At 57.5% G+C, this 15,972-nt stretch overlaps 2 protein-coding genes across 5 annotated transcripts; both read left to right on the top strand.

Moving 5' to 3' along the window:
* Positions 1-780: 780 nt before the first annotated feature.
* On the top strand, positions 781-6,799 carry GET3 (guided entry of tail-anchored proteins factor 3, ATPase). The gene is made up of 7 exons (XM_077859821.1): positions 781-972; positions 1,785-1,932; positions 4,560-4,708; positions 4,790-4,940; positions 5,645-5,752; positions 5,842-6,039; positions 6,453-6,799. The coding sequence occupies exons 1-7, from the start codon at positions 812-814 to the stop codon at positions 6,582-6,584; spliced, it is 1,047 nt and encodes a 348-aa protein (XP_077715947.1). The 5' UTR covers positions 781-811; the 3' UTR covers positions 6,585-6,799.
* Positions 6,800-10,636: 3,837 nt separating this feature from the next.
* Positions 10,637-14,865, top strand: BEST2 (bestrophin 2). 4 transcript variants are annotated; one of them, XM_077859780.1, is made up of 9 exons: positions 10,637-10,940; positions 11,048-11,142; positions 11,849-12,082; positions 12,183-12,337; positions 12,679-12,756; positions 12,930-13,082; positions 13,167-13,247; positions 13,442-13,596; positions 14,069-14,865. In XM_077859780.1, exons 1-9 carry the CDS (start codon positions 10,789-10,791, stop codon positions 14,493-14,495), a joined length of 1,530 nt encoding a protein of 509 aa, XP_077715906.1. In that variant the 5' UTR covers positions 10,637-10,788; the 3' UTR covers positions 14,496-14,865. The 4 variants fall into 4 exon arrangements, with proteins under 4 accessions (XP_077715906.1, XP_077715907.1, XP_077715908.1 ...); XM_077859782.1 differs by lacking the exon at positions 10,637-10,940 and adding an exon at positions 11,282-11,325 and having other exon boundaries at positions 11,053-11,142; XM_077859781.1 differs by lacking the exon at positions 12,679-12,756 and having other exon boundaries at positions 10,639-10,940.
* Positions 14,866-15,972: the final 1,107 nt, after the last annotated feature.

Below are 15,972 nucleotides of genomic sequence, written 5' to 3'. Positions count from 1 at the left end.
GGCAGAGATTCAAAGAGGGAATTCGCTGGAGTCCCCCCTCAAACTCTTGCAAAGTGCAAGAAGGTTTCCGGGAATAGAGGGTCCCTTCTGCGACAAGGAGGGCAGTTGCAGGTGCGGTCCCTGCCCTCGCCTGCCCAGCATGGGGCTTCAGGGCGCCCTGGACGAAGATGCGCGAACCTTGCCCACAACTGCGGTTGTGCTCCCTCTAACCGCCTAGCAGTCCAGGGAACCTGTCTCCAGCCAACTAATAGGTTCCTCTGTGATTGGCTTGTGTCAAGAGCCAGATGGCTCACCGCCAATTGGATAACAGAAGACACGGACCTGAGGCGATGTTGGGACCCAATTTAAAGAATAAAGACAATGATCGACATGAAGTTGAACCTATGAAGTCAGCCCAGGGCGGACCTCGTATCTAACTTCGTGGAAAGGGCATGGACTGGGTGTTTGGCTGGTTGCTAAGGAGAGGTTGGCGGCTACAGGGACGTGAGAGTGATTGGCGAAAGTGAGAAAAAAGGTAGCCAATGAAAGGAGAGCTGCGAGACTTGGCATCCAATCAGTGAAGGGGAGTAGTCTGAAAAGTACCAATATGTTAATTCGGCAGGGGGGGTCTCCGAGAAAACATAGACAAGAGGGCGACTAAGTGAACGTTAGAAGCGAAAGACGTTGGAAATATAGCTTCTATTATCGCGTAAAAGTCAGTCCATGAGGAAATTAATGCAAGCTCCTAGACTTGATGGGGATGCGCTAGGCAGTTTCCCCTGTAGGTGCTTTACATGGTGCGCTCCGCTGGGTCACGTGAGCCGGTTCCAAGATGGCGGCAGGGGTGGCCGGGTGGGGGGTTGAGGCAGAGGAGTTCGAGGATGCACCTGATGTGGAGCCGCTGGAGCCCACGCTTAGCAACATCATCGAGCAGCGCAGCCTTAAGTGGATCTTCGTCGGGGGCAAGGGTGGCGTCGGCAAGACCACCTGCAGGTAAGGAAGCTGCGGCGGGGGCCGAGAAGACGGGTGGGATGTACCACTGGGCGAAGGGGAGGCTCGGGACTGGCTCTTCCAGCCCAAGCCGAGCGAGGAGGCTGGGCCGGGGTCTTCCGGATTGTACTCCCAGGAGTTACCTGGGGCAAATGGAAGAGACTGCCTGAATGCAGGCCCGGGACTCTCTGAGTTGGACCGCCCTCGTTGGGGCTCAAGGGCAGAACCACATTGAACCCAGCGCACGGGAGCAGGACAGCACTTAGATGTCCCAGTCAGCTGGACCGTACCAGAGTGAGCTCGGAGTAGGGGGAGGGGCACCGAGGCAAACTCTCCTAGGCTGGCGAACCTTGCCATTCTCTGGCCACGTGGGGGTAGCGGTGGTAGGCGGGAGGGGAGGCACGTGATTAGACTATTCCAGTCAGCTGAAAGGAGGGGGAGGGGTCCCGGGGACAATTATCCTGAACAAGTGGACTGAACCATCCTGAATTTAGCGGGCAATGCAAGGGACCCCTTAGATTAGCGTTTAGGGTCAAACTAGGATGGCTGGAGAGCTGGACCGTGCACATCTGTGCCCCAAAGAAGCAGCAGGCGGCAGGCCAGACTGACTCAGACCGCTGAACCTTACCACTGCGGCCACCCAGAGGGGTCAGCAGGTGAAGTCTGAGAGGGTTCCTATACAGGGATTAAGTCTTGATTCCATAATTACCCATATTCTCTCAAGGCCCCTGTTGACGCCGGTCCTCTGCTCCTGGGCCCTGTAGACCTAGGGAGAAGAACCTGACTCCCTGCCTTTTGACCTTTCCCTTGCCCAGCTGCAGCCTAGCCGTCCAGCTATCCAAGGGGCGGGAGAGTGTTCTGATCATCTCCACCGACCCAGCCCACAACATCTCCGATGCATTTGACCAGAAGTTCTCCAAGGTGCCTACCAAGGTCAAAGGCTATGACAACCTCTTCGCCATGGTGAGTGGAGCCGGGCTCAGCTCCCCACTCTGGCAAAGGCCCTTCAGGCCCTCTGTGAACACTGTCAACCACTATGCCTTGCCCATTCTGCATCATCCCTTAACATCTACACAGGAGAATGAGCGAGGAATGTTTGCAGAGCAGCAAGGAGGCCGGAGTGACCAGAGTTGAGTGAACGAGGGGAGGGAAGGTGATATCAGAGAGGTCAATCACCTCTATGTGGTGAACCACCTCTATGTGGCAGAGGACCTTACAGGCCACTGGGAGCAGTTTAATTCCAAGTTTGATAGGAAGCTGTTCATTTTAAGCGGGGCAGTGTCATGGCCAAATTCATTTGGCAAAAAAGTTCCCTGTGGCTGCCATGCAGAGAATAGATGGTAAGTCGAGAATGGAAGCAAGGAAACCAGGGGCAGTGATCAGGCAAGAGATGATAGCAGCCTAAACTCAGAGGGGGTCAGAACATTGGGAAAAGTGGTCAGTGGGATGTATTTTGAAATTAAAGCAACGCAAATGCTTGGTTGTCATGGGCAAGGGAAAAAAGTGAATCGAGTACATCTCAGCATTGGTTCCCTGGGCAACTGGGATCGGGGTGGGTAGGAGAGAAGCAGGTTTTGAAGGGACACATCAGGAATTCCATGCCCACTGGACATCCAAGTGGAGACAGCAGGACAGCGGCTGAGTTCCGTGAGTTATGTGACCTTGGAAGAGGTTGGTGTTGATTTGGAAGTCATTGTCCCAAGGGTAGTATTCAAAGCTGTGTGAGTAGAGGAGAATGAGAACAGAGAAGCCCAGAAACAAACTGAGGTCACGTTGACATTTAGGGTCCAGCTGGGGGGGAGGTGCGGGGACCAGTGAGGGAGGTGCGGGGACCAGTTGGGGGGGGTGCGGGGACCAGTGAGGGAGGCTAAGAAGGAGCCATGAGTGCAGTGGGAGGAAAGCCAGGAATTGTGAGCTCCTGAGCCCCAGGAGGACAAAGGGACTTGGCAGGAAAAAGTCGTGGGCTCCAGCAGGCACATCAGATTTAGAGAGAGCGCTCTGGGAGTGGGGGCAGAAGCCTGCCCAGAGTGGGTGAGCTGAGGAGTGGGGACAATGATCGCCAAAATGGGGAGAAATCACACCATTGCTGGAGGGAGTTGGGGGGGGATGTTAAGGAGGTGGGTTTTTTTTGAGGAAGGAGATGCCAGAGCATGTTTGTTTGCCGATGCAAATGACCCAACAGGGAGGGACAGTGATGCTGCGGGAGGGAGCAAGGATGCTGGCAGAGGACAGTCCTCATGCAGGTAGGTGGGTGTGAGTTCCATTCAGCTCACAGACCCAGGACATGGAGGCAGGGTGGGGTGGGATGGGAGGCGCAGGAGCATTTCCTAGGGGGAGATGAGGGTGTTGGCAGCTGGTGGCTTCTTTTTCTAATCAGGCACAGCACTGGTCTCAGCAGGGAGCAAGGGGTAAATGGGTCAGACAGAGTTTGAGGAAAAAGAAGAAACTCTCAAGGATTTGTCTGGCTTGAGTGCCTGTTGGAGATTTGTGTTCAGGAATGGGGAGCGATGTGGGAATTATTTGTCAAGTGTGTTCCCGTGGTGTTCACCTTACTGCAGCCATAGCAGAGAGTGGGAAATGACCAGAGTCAGGATGTTGCCAACCACAGAGGGAAAAAGGAGTGTTTGTAGAGGCACCCTATGGAGCCCAGGCTGGATAAGGGTGCCGGCCATGAGGAACACTGATAGTGAACAATGGGGCGGGCGCGTGGGGACAAGATGGCCCTAAGAGGCTTAAATAACTGATATAGGGGGCAAGGAGGCCCAGGTCAGAGAGTGAGTGTGGAAGTTTAGAGGTGGCCCAGTTACTAGCAATAACCCATCAAGAGTATGACTGCGGGGGGAAAGGGTAGACCCGCTTCCTGCAGGGAAATGACCTCTGGAGCCCAGCGAGTTGGGGGCTTCCCATGGGACCCGTGAAGTCACTGAGAGTGACGTGGGAGGAGAATGGAGAGAGAGGCACTGAATCCAGGGCAGACCAGACGCCCCAGGGACAGTCCTCCCTTCCTAGATTCCACATACATGTTGAGGACCTACTGGGTGCCAGACACTTCCAGGTGCTGGAGACACAGCAATAAACATGACAGAAAAGTCCCTGTCTTCATGATGCTGACAGGTGATAAAGGTGATGAACAGGGAGACAGGTGAGGGACATGATGAGTAAGGCACATGAGGAGGAGCTAGCTAGGTATGCAGGAGACATGAAGGCAGGGCCGGGCAGGGAGAGCTGGGGCTGCATTGTTAGATGGGATGGTCAGGGAGGGCTCCTGTTAGAGAAATGGTCTGGAGGAGGTCAGGGCCCCAGTTGGGGAATAGCCAATGCAAAGGCCCAGCCACAGGCTTTGACTTCCCTCCGGGGCACTGATCACAGTTTACAGTTTTCCGTTATATTTGTGAAATGGTTTGACCACTCGTGTGACCACACGAGACCTGACGAGCTTAGGGGAGGGCCATGGCACCCCAGGGGTATGCCCAGCCACAACCTGATGAAGGTTGGTATTCAGAGCCCTTCGTGGGTTCTCTCTGGCCTGGCGCCTGGGTGGGAAGGCCTGGCAGTAGCAGCAGCCTGAGTCTTGACCTCTCGGCCCTCAGGAGATTGACCCCAGCCTTGGTGTGGCTGAACTGCCCGACGAGTTCTTCGAAGAGGACAACATGCTAAGCATGGGCAAGAAGATGATGCAGGAGGCCATGAGCGCCTTCCCCGGCATTGACGAGGCCATGAGCTACGCAGAGGTCATGAGGTCAGGCCCTGCCAACAGGGGCAGGTGTGCCTGGGGCGGGACGGGAGAGGGCAAACAGGCCTGACGCTCCTCTCCCTGCAGGCTGGTGAAGGGCATGAACTTCTCAGTGGTGGTGTTTGACACGGCGCCCACAGGCCACACGCTGAGGCTGCTCAACTTCCCCACCATCGTGGAGCGGGGCCTAGGCCGCCTCATGCAGATCAAGAACCAGATCAGCCCCTTCATCTCCCAGGCAGGCAGGCCCCAGGGTGGCCAGGCACCCCCTGTTATCAGAGTGGGCAGACGTGTAGTAACAAAGGCTTTCCCCATCACTGCCCGCCCTCTCAGTCCGTGTTCCCAGCCCATGGGATGGATCTTCACCACGGGGTTGGGGGGGGTCCTGGCCGTCTACTCCATAAGACCCACACAGAGCTTGAAAACACACGTTCCAGAGCCAGGTGGCCCAGGCTCAAACAATTTACACTTAAGTGTGGCATCTCTCTGACCTCAAGCAAGTTACCTCACTTCTCTGGGCCTCACCTTCCTTGTCTGTCAAACAAAGGCTATACAAGTGCCCCAAGAGTTGTTATTTGCATGACAACATGATCACCTCAATACCCCCACAGGTACACATACCACCACCACCACCCTCTCCCTGGTGGTGTGTGCCACCCCTCCTCCCCCGCCCTGGGACCTGTACCTCAGTAAAACAGTTGTTGGAGGTAAGGTCTACACATGGAGAAACTGAGGCTCTGGGAGGTCAAGCCCCCTGGCCACAGGTCAAGTACCCCAGAAATGGCAGAGCTGGGTTGAGCCCTGTCTCGAGGTCCCCTGCTCAAGGACTTTTAACCACAAGAGGTGTCAGAGGTGGTCCCCCTGGTGTTAATATTGAGTCCCCAGCCTGAGTGCTATAAGGCACCCCAGGTAAGCTGTGAGCCTCCCACGTCCTCCCCACAGATGTGCAACATGCTGGGCCTGGGGGACATGAACGCAGACCAGCTAGCTTCCAAGCTGGAGGAGACACTGCCCGTCATCCGCTCCGTCAGTGAACAGTTCAAGGACCCTGTGAGTCACGGCCCAGGCAGGTGGTGAGAGGCTTGGGATGGGGACAGGGCTAGAACTTGCCCCTCGCTGTCCTCTCTCACGCCCTGCAGGAGCAGACCACTTTCATCTGCGTGTGCATCGCTGAGTTCCTGTCCCTGTACGAGACAGAGCGGCTGATCCAGGAGCTAGCCAAATGTAAGATCGATACCCACAACATCATCGTCAACCAGCTTGTCTTTCCTGACCCCGAGAAGCCCTGCAAGATGTGTGAGGCCCGCCACAAGATTCAGGCCAAGTACCTGGACCAGGTGGGCATGCCCAACTGCCTGCCCAGCCCTCACACCTTAGACCCTGGAAATTGGGGCCTGGCCCAGCCCAACCAAGGCACCATGGATCGTTTACTGTATTTTCTCACCTTTTACTCCATCCCGTGTTCTGATCCTCTACCCCAGCCTCCTGCTACTACCCTAATTCTGGCTCTTGAAGACTAGCTGACCTGGCCTGGGTTCCTCTGACCCCGGGCGGGAAGGTGGGGGGTCCAGCCCGGTGATCTCTGACTTCACTGGTCTCTCTCCACTTATCACCATGTGAATGAAGCCCCTGCCCCACATTCTCCCCTGATCCTGGGAGATGCCTGGCCCGACCCTCCCGTTGACCCACATTCTGTCCCTGCCCTGTGACCCCCCTGATCACTGCCATATACGCTATGCCCTGGCCACAGATGGAGGACCTGTATGAAGACTTCCACATTGTGAAGCTGCCGCTGCTGCCCCACGAGGTGCGGGGGGCGGACAAGGTCAACACCTTCTCTGCCCTCCTCTTGGAGCCCTACAAGCCCCCCAGTGCCCAGTAGCACTGCTGCCAGCCCCAGTCGCTGCCATTTCACACCCACCCTCCACCCCTCCCCCGGGGCAGAGTTTGCACAAAGTGCCCCCATAGTATAGGGGGAGCCAAGTGGGGGGCGGGGGGCGGGGAGGAGGTCTGTTCCCCCTGGTGGGGCTGGGGGGGCTGTAGCTGCCCCCCACCTCTCCCTGCCTCTCGCCCCTCAATAAAATGATCTTAAACCACTGTGGATGTTGATATAGGGGGGCTAGGGGTCAGCGCCTTTGTGTACAGTTGCACAGGTTGTACACTGCACAAAGATGGCATATCTAGAGGGATTAAGTCACAACAGATCCTTTTTTTTTTTTTTTTAATTTATGCATGAGAGACACAGAGAAAGGCAGAGACATAGGCAAAGGGAGAAGCAGGCCCCCCACAGGGAGCCCAATGTGGGACTCCTCCTGGACCCCAGATCATACTCCAAGCCAAAGGTAGACGCCCAACCGCTGAGCCACCTGGGCATCCCACAACAGAGGTCTAATAGAGATATATGTTCATTATGGTAATTTTGGAAAGAGGGTATCTTCAGTAAGGGGATGTCCTTTCCTAACTCTGTGGGTAGCAGTGTCCCTGCTGGGGCTATAAAGCCTATAATAGAAGAGGAGCATCTGCCTACTTTGAGGTTCAGAGCGTGGGAACTGGGAGGCCCCTTGGCCGGCCCTAGGCTGGTGGGGAACGGATTAGGCCGGCAGCGGGCCCAGCACTGCCTGCTGTTTGGTTTGGGAATTAGTGGGCGCCCTGGGCAGAGGTTGGGCCTGCCAGACTGAGGATTAGCAGTCTCCACCCCCCAATTCCTGTTCCCATGGGATGGCCTCAACCCTTCCCAGCACAGGGCTGCAACAGGGGGGCTAATTTGGAGGCAGTACAGCAGAGGACGCAGGTCAGATGAGCCCCTGAAGTCCTGCTTGCTTCCAGCATGGCCTCACTGAGTGATAGGCAGCATGCTTCCAGCCATGTGAGCTCCAATCCCTTTATCCCTAAAATGGAACCATAAAGTGTGGCCGTTCAGAGTCGTGGCAAAATTCACGGGACCCTGGAAGCGTTTAGCACACCAGCCTGGGCTCCCTTCTCCCTTCTCCCTCTGCTACTGCCTGGATAGCCAATGTCATCCCCACTTGAGAGACCCAAGCCTGGAGCATGATGTTGAGCATTTGCAAGTTCCAAGCCAGAGCTGGTTAGAGGGCACAGAAAGAGCATGCCTGAGGATATGCATGAGGCAAGAAGTGGTATTCAGGCTGCACACAGGTGTGCCAAGGGGTGCGTGTAAGGGAAACCCAGCCACAGGCCTAGACGTGTCCCCCCTACACACTTCCACTGGGTGTGTGCAGGCAGGTGCAGACAAGTTGAGGAAGCCCTTGTAAGCAAACATAATGATATGACCTGTGACAAAGACCCCAGGCTCCAAGCCAAACCCCCTGGGCCCAAAAACCAGCTGTGTCACAAACCATGTGTCATCTGAGCCTCAGTTTCCCTACCTGGATAGTAGGAATAACAAAAGCACCAATTTCTTAGGCCTGCTTGTGAGGACTTGAGATGAAATAAGCAGCGCCTTTACGACAGCACCCGCCACGTAGCCGCCAGAGTGTCTGTTGTTATTCACTGTAACAATTATTAAGCATGTGAAGTAGCCCAGGCAACCTGCCCCGGGTCCAGCAGGGGTCCAGCAGTCAGAAGTGTGTGGGGACACGAGTGAGTTGGGGGAGGGTGGTTGAGCACAGGGTGAAGGCTAGCTGCAGTGTGTGGAAGGATGCATCCTAGGAAGTGGGGGCCTCTGGTCAGGAACGGAGACCATCAGCTTAAAGCCTGTGCCCTCCCCCAGGCCCTGAGGATTGTAGCACCACTCCCTCACCCCCTTTTATGGGCTGTCCGGCAGCTGGGCAGCGGGGATTTGGGTCTGAGGGTGGCCAGCCCAGGCCAGTTCCTAATTACCCCGGGCAGGGCAGACATCTGCCAGACTTGGGAACATAGTGTCCTGGCAGGCAGGGCTTCAGGGTGGGGCTGCAACGGGCCATCCACACTTGTAGTGCACATGGTGAATGCAAGGGTACCATTCTTCTAGGGTACCCCTCTTGGGGTTGGAATTCAGCCTCCGCACCTTCCACATGGGGCTATGAGTTTGATGTTGGGGATAAGGGCACTATTTATGTCAGGCTTGGAGTGCCCCTTGTGAAGGGGGACATCTGTCTGCATCCCTGCCAAATTGGGGGACAAGGTTTTGTGTCCCCAAGCTGGTGTGTTCGTGGCAATACTGAGAGTATCTGGGACCTGAGGTGTATGTATGGGTGTGCATGCTTGCACACTGCAGTGAGGGAGCACTGGGGGGGTGGGGGTCATAGGCACTGATGTGCCTATGCAGGTAAATTTCATGGGGGATTATGGGCAGGACCCCATCCCATTAGAAGGGTCTATGGGCCTGTTGGGGAGGAATCTCTGTTGTATGAGTGTGTTGAGGACTCTGCTCTGACCCCAAGACCATGTGCTGCTGTGTTGAGGACAGGTGTACTTGCCTCTGGTGTGTGACCACAGGTCAGTCTTTGTGCAGAAGAGATCGGGAATAAATGCACAATACCTCCTGTGTGACCGTGTGTGATTGTGTGTGTAAAGGCATCCTGGGGTCTGTGCTTAGCGACTGTGTGACCCTGCATGTGTCTTTGTTACATGGTGTGATCTGAGGGAATGCAGGGTCCCGGGTCCCTGCCCGTGTGCTCCTGAGTGGCTGTTTGGAGTACCATATGGATACCTGAGAGCTGAGAGCCTGGTGGGGTAGGGCCCATCTGTCCATATTTGAATTGGGGGGTGGGTAGAGCTAAGTGTGTCTTGTATGACTTTGTAAGTCTTTGTGACAGTGTACACTGCCCTCTGGGTTACTGTGGTGGCGGGAGACTGTGTTAAAAGAAGCCAAATTTGTGTCTGGGTCTACCGTGTGTGTTTCTATGTGCATCCTTGTGACAAGTGTGTGGTTGGTTACAGGTGGCTGTGGAGCGACACAGCCTCACTGAGCAGTGTGTGTTTGTCTCTGGAACTGAGAAGGAGACAGTCACTGCCCCCTCCCCCAACTTAGGTCCAAGATCCCTTGGACCTGCCAGTGACTAACTGGGAGAGAGACAGGGAGGAGCAAGGGAGGACAGGGCGGATCGCCCCCCCTGCCCCAGGTAACAAACTGGCAAGACTTCTCCAAACAAAGTTCTGAGGCTGCAGCCAAGGGGGGGGCGGGCCAGGGAGGGGCTGCCCACGCCCACTCCCCAGCCCCCTCCCCCCAGGGTCCGGCCTCAGCCCCACCTAACGCTGAAGTCACCAGCGCATTCTGTCCCTGGCACGATTTGTCTCTGCACCCTCCACCAGGTGAGAAGGGCCCAGGCCTGGGGGAACAGAGAATCCTGAAGACAGATGGGTCCTCAGGCAGGAAACCATCAAATTCTTCAGGGGCGGGAGTTGAGGGCTCTGAAGGCTGGAGGGGAATGGACAGATGAAAGGTCAAGGCAGGTCCAGGAGAAGGTGGTAGGGGCAGAAGCAGGACAATTAAGTCAGGGGTAGATAGGGTGGGGGAACTGTGCAGGGGAGAGACCGGCCTGAGGCAGAGGGCCTGGGGGATAGGGCCTGGGGAACTGGAAGCTTGGGGGTTGGGCTTCCCAGGGCTTTGGAAGGGAGTGCAGGGGTGGTGGAAGGACTGAGACTGGGAGCTGTAGGAGTGGGGGGTGGCGGCGGGCAGAGATGGGACCTGAAGAAGGGCATCCGGGCTGGGGAAGAGCTGGAGTCCTAAGACTCTAGAAACTGAGGCACTGGGGCCTCGGGGAGTGGGGAAGGCTGTAGATGGAGCCCACCTAAGGAGGATGGAATCGCAGAGAGGGCAACTGGGGCTGATCGGGGGACCCAAAGGTCTTGGGGGTGGAGGATGGAGGGAGAGGACCTGGAGAGGTAGACGCGAGGCGCTGAAACCAGGAGTCCTGGGAAGAGGGAGGCCGGGAGAGGGGGCTAGGGCGGGCTGGGCGGGCCTGGGAGGAGACCAGAACCTGGGCTAGGGACGCGACCCCGGAGGCCCGGGCGCGGGAGGCGACGCCAAGCTGAGTCGGCGGGCACCTCTCCGCCTCTGCCCGCAGCCCGGGGGACCCGTTCCTCTGCCCGCAGGCTGGGGTCCGGCTCAGCCCCCTCCCCAGCGCACCCCGCCCGGCGCCGCGATGACCGTCACGTACACGGCCCGCGTGGCCAATGCGCGCTTCGGCGGCTTCTCGCAGCTGCTGCTGCTGTGGCGCGGGAGCATCTACAAACTTCTGTGGCGCGAGCTGGTCTGTTTCCTCGGGCTCTACATGGCGCTGAGTGCCGCCTACCGGTGAGGCGGCCTGGGGCGGGGCATGCCAGCGGGGGGGGGGGGCCTGGGGGGGGTGCGTCCAGGGGAGAGAGAGGCTCTCCTGTAACCCCGTACCCCCTCCCTCGCAGCTTCGTGCTGACCGAAGAGCAGAAGCGCTACTTCGAGAAGCTCGTCATTTACTGTGACCAGTATGCCAGTCTCATCCCGGTCTCTTTCGTGCTGGGTGCGTTCGCTCCTGAGTTCTCCATTCCCCTAATGCTGGGAAACCCATTCCCAGGTTTTTTGGAGACCCCATTCCTCAAAAGACCCCCCCAACCAAATCCAACCCCAACAGACCCCCATTTCTGCATCTTTCATGCCAGGTGTGGCCCCAATTTCCAGAGACCTTGGATATCACCTGGTTACAGTAAGCCATGAGAGCTCCGTGCCACCCATAGGCTTATCCCTGGTCATCTCAGGGTCTCCCACCTGTGTCTGCATGAGACTACTAATGGCTCCCTACATGCCCTGGGCCCCCAAGGAGCCCTCCAGTGACCCCATATGACTCCATCCTCTCAAGTCCAGCCCAGAGGACATTTCTGACAAGTCAGTGACCCCCAGCCTGCTGTTTCAGGTCCCCAGGCTCCCGACGGGGTGGCTCCCTGTGGCCAGGGTGACAACCTGCCGATGTGTCCCTAACATAGGCCCTGTGTCTCCACCTCCATACTGAGATCCCAATCCCACATCCCAGGTGACAAATAGCCGGGGTGACCCAGCCTGCTCCAGCCTCCCTGAGGCTGGACCTGCAAGTTCCCAGCCCAGGTGGCCCCGCCAGGGGGGTGGGTGAGAAGCCTTCCTGGTGTCTCTGATGCAGACCCTCTTATCCTCCCTCTTCCCGCGACCTGGCCCTAGTATCCGCACTTAGTCCCACATTCCCGACTCTGCCGCAGGTTTCTATGTGACGCTAGTGGTGCATCGCTGGTGGAATCAGTACCTGTGCATGCCGCTGCCCGACGCGCTCATGTGCGTGGTGGCAGGCACGGTGCACGGACGCGACGAGCGAGGCCGCCTCTACCGGCGCACGCTCATGCGCTACGCGGGGCTGTCAGCTGTGCTGATCCTGCGCTCCGTCAGCACCGCGGTCTTCAAGCGCTTCCCCACCGTAGACCACGTAGTGGAGGCGGGTGAGGTTCCGGCCCGAAGCAGGGCGGGGTGAGGCGGAGTGGGGGGGCATAGGAGGGGGGGCGAGTAACCCACCCATCTCCCGCCACCCCACCCCAACAGGGTTTATGACCCGCGAGGAGCGCAAGAAGTTCGAAAACCTGAATTCTTCCTACAACAAGTATTGGGTGCCCTGCGTCTGGTTCTCCAACCTGGCTGCGCAGGCCCGGCGCGAGGGCCGCATTCGCGACAACAGTGCCCTTAAACTGCTGCTCGAGGTGGGCCCGCCAGGAGGTCATTCATACAAAATTTCAGGGAAATTACACGTCCCTGGAATCGTGTCAGATGGTGACCTGCCACACGCCTCCCATGGGGCAGATTCCCAACACCCCTACCAAGCAGCCCCAGGTGCACACTTATCTCTAGGGGGCCGACTCCCAGGCGCCTAGTGCCCCCTACCCCAGATGTACACTCACCACTAAATACTCTCCCTGGAGACCCAGAAGCACACACCCACAGCCCACCAGGTAACCACACACCTCCATCCCAAGTTCCCACACCTCATACCCCTGTGAAAGCTCACCATTCAGGCACTCTCATGACTTGCATCTGCACCCAGGAGCTGAATGTGTTTCGGGGCAAGTGTGGAATGCTCTTTCACTACGACTGGATCAGCGTACCCCTTGTCTATACCCAGGTAACCCTGCCGTGCCTCCGTTTAAATCTGGCTTCAAAGGCCCTGTGGTGCTGGTCTCAAAGGGAGACTGAGGGCCAGCTAAGACCCCATATCAATGATGTCCCATCCCAGTCCTGGTCTCTCCAAGGCCTCCTGAGACCGGGAGAACTCTGACCTGGTGACCCATCCCCCAGGTGGTGACCATAGCTGTGTACAGCTACTTCCTGGCCTGCCTGATCGGTCGCCAGTTCCTGGACCCAGCTCAGGGCTACCAAGGTCACAGCCTGGACCTGTGCGTGCCCATCTTCACCCTGCTGCAGTTCTTTTTCTATGCAGGCTGGCTCAAGGTGGGTGGGGCCCCAGGAGTAGGGACTCCAGGCCGGGGGCGGGAGGATAGGCCTCTACCTAACTATTCCCCCCTCCTCCTTCAGGTAGCGGAGCAGCTCATCAATCCCTTCGGAGAGGACGACGATGACTTTGAGACCAACTTTCTGATCGACCGCAACTTCCAGGTGAGGCTCGGTGGCGACCACCCCGGGCTCCCAAATCAGCCTTGGCCCTACCCCCGCCAGCACGTGCCCAGGCCTGGACCCTGAACCATCCTTCTTCCTTTGGTCACCATACTCCTAACCCAGCCTGAGGGGTCCACCCCGCGGTGCCCGAGCTTTGCCAAGGTCCACCCTGCACCGAACGTCCACACCTGCAGGTGTCGATGCTGGCCGTGGACGAGATGTACGACGACCTGGCCATGCTGGAGAAGGATCTGTACTGGGATGCAACCGAGGCTCGCGCCCCCTACACCGCGGCCACTGCGTTCCTGCTGCAGCAGCCCTCCTTCCAGGGCTCCACCTTCGATATCACGTGAGCCAGGATGGGGGGGCTCCTGGAGGAGGGGTTTATGGTCCTGCGGGGGATTATCCGATGGGAGGGGCTATGCGGATGCTAGGACGGGCTAAAGGCTAACTTTGGCGACTTGGAGCAAAGACCTAAAATCTGAGAGGCCTAGAATGGGGGTAGGGGGCAGGGATCCGGGTCAAGGTCTGGGACCGGGCCACTAATTGGGGGCCAAGCTAAGGGCTAAGGTCTCTGAGGATTGAATGGGCGGCCAGAGGCAGTGCCGGAGACGGAGTCACCACTGAGGCTTGCAGCCTAAGTTTGAGCTTAGCCAAAGCCAGAGGATAAAAGCAGGCTCTCTGGAGAAGAGCCAAGGTCTTTGGGGATAAATGGGACAAAGGGGTGGGTGGAACCAGGAAAATCAGCGTGTCTCGGTCCCACTCTTGTCAGTCAAGGAGACGGGCGAGGTCGCAACGCTGAACTACTGTCCGTCCGACAGGCTGGCCAAAGAGGACATGCAGTTCCAGCGGCTGGACGGCGTGGACGGGCCGCTGGGCGACGCGCACGGCGACTTTTTGCAGCGCCTCCTGCCGGTGGGGGCGGGCGTGACCGCAGGAGGCCTCCTGGGCCGGCGCCTGTCCTTAATGCGCCGCAAGAACAGCTGCGTGTCCGAGACGTCCACAGCCACCAGCTGCGCGTGCGCAGGCGCCCCCGACGGCGCGGCCCCGGAGTGCGGGTGCGGGGACCCGCTGGTGGACGCCGGCCTGCGGGAGCCAGAGCCGGAGCTCCCAGCTGGCCCCGAGCTGCCCGTCCTGGGGCCCGCCGCCGCCGAGCCCTTCACCACTGTGCCTATGCCCGCGCCCCGGGGGCCGGCTCCACCCTGGCTGCCCAGCCCCATTGGCGAGGAGGAAGAGAGTCTAGCCTGAGGCCCTCAGGCCCAGGACCCCCAAGGACAGGGACAGTAACTCGGACAGGGCACGCAGGCAGCAGTACGGGTCTGCATAAGCCGCGTGTGGACTCCACCGGTTCCCACTTCCTGCGCACCAGCCTTCACGTCTGGCACTGGGGCTTGGAGCGCCCCCCGTGGGACGGGCACAGGGCTAAGGGTGGGGGGAGTCTTTCAGTTTCTTTAACAGCCCGTCCTCCCCACCAGCTCCACTTCCCTCCCTCAGCTGCCTTGATTCTTTCCTTAAAATGGAGATGCGAGTGCCTACCTCAGTGAGTTGTGGGGATGAAGTGACGGTCTTGAAAGTGTTGATACCTAGTAGGTGCTCAATAAAATGTTAGTGGTTTTTATCCAAACATTATTAGGCTAACTTTTCCTGCCATGGAATCTGGCTAAATAAGATTCGAGAATTCTTCCAGATTCGTTGGTCGAAGCCTGCTCCCTTCTTCCCAAACTCTGCCCTCTGAAGTGACCCCTTCAGTGTCCTTGGCTTTATCATTCATTAATGTACATGCCAGTCCCCAGACGACAGCCTCCTCCTGTCAGTCTTGTTTTATGATTCTGCAAATGGCTGCCCTGCCCAAGTCCCTGCATTCTCCCCTACTGCTTCAGAGCTCTAGGTCTTAATTCAATCATATGCTGCTGACTCCTGAATTTAGAAGTCCAGCCAGGATCCCTCTCCAGATTCTAGACCCAGAGAGCCACCTGTCTCCTCAATTATCTCCACATGGCACATTGAACAGAACATGCCACCAAACCAGGTCCCTATTGGCTCCCCAACCTGCCCCAACCTGTTAGCTTTTGTCCTAACAGTTGATAGGCCCAAATCTGGGAGTCCTCTCCAACTGTTTCTCTTACCTCTGTATGTCAACCCAGCAGCAAATCCCGTCAGCTCGGTCTTCAAATTGTATCCAGAATCCAACCATTTCCCATTCCTCTAGGGCCCACACCTTAGAGTCCCCTATGTCACCCACCCATCTGGACCAAGGACACTTCCCTGGTGTCCCAGCTCTGGCCATAACCACCCCCAGTCTGTTCCTTCCACAGCAGCCAAAGAGACCCTATGAACACCTGAGTCAGGTAACGTCCCTCCTTTCCTTAGAACCCTATGTGACGGGATGCCTGGTGGCTCAGCAGTTGGGTATCTGCCTTCAGTTCAGGGCATGATCCCGGTCCAGGGATTAAGTCCCATATCAGGATCCCTGCGAGGAGCCTGCTTCTTCCTCTATGTCTCTGCCTCTCTCTGTGTCTCTCATGAATAAATAATAAAATCTTATAAAAGATTTAAGGAACGTGATGACCACGTTCCTTAAAATAAAAGCTAAAGTACTCCCTGCAGTTCACAATCTCCCTGCCCTCATCTCTTCCCTCCTTCCTTCACTCACTCCACGCTGGCCTCCTCACTGTCCCTCTAACCCACCCGGCAAAAACCCATCTCAGGGCCTCATGCATATGCT

Source organism: Canis aureus, chromosome 19 (assembly GCF_053574225.1).
Source record: "Canis aureus isolate CA01 chromosome 19, VMU_Caureus_v.1.0, whole genome shotgun sequence".
NCBI lineage: Eukaryota > Metazoa > Chordata > Mammalia > Carnivora > Canidae > Canis > Canis aureus.
Note: the sequence above shows the minus strand (reverse complement) of the source record. Positions and strands in the feature narration are given on the sequence as shown.

Coding starts and splice junctions, on each gene's coding strand:
- GET3 (XM_077859821.1), top strand. CDS start 812: ATGGCGGCAGGGGTGGCCGGGTGGGGGGTTGAGGCAGAGGAGTTCGAG. Junction 973..1,784: donor GTCGGCAAGACCACCTGCAG/GTAAGGAAGCTG, acceptor TCCCTTGCCCAG/CTGCAGCCTAGCCGTCCAGC. Junction 4,709..4,789: donor AGCTACGCAGAGGTCATGAG/GTCAGGCCCTGC, acceptor CTCTCCCTGCAG/GCTGGTGAAGGGCATGAACT.
- BEST2 (XM_077859780.1), top strand. CDS start 10,789: ATGACCGTCACGTACACGGCCCGCGTGGCCAATGCGCGCTTCGGCGGC. Junction 13,248..13,441: donor TGATCGACCGCAACTTCCAG/GTGAGGCTCGGT, acceptor CCACACCTGCAG/GTGTCGATGCTGGCCGTGGA. Junction 13,597..14,068: donor GGCTCCACCTTCGATATCAC/GTGAGCCAGGAT, acceptor TCCGTCCGACAG/GCTGGCCAAAGAGGACATGC.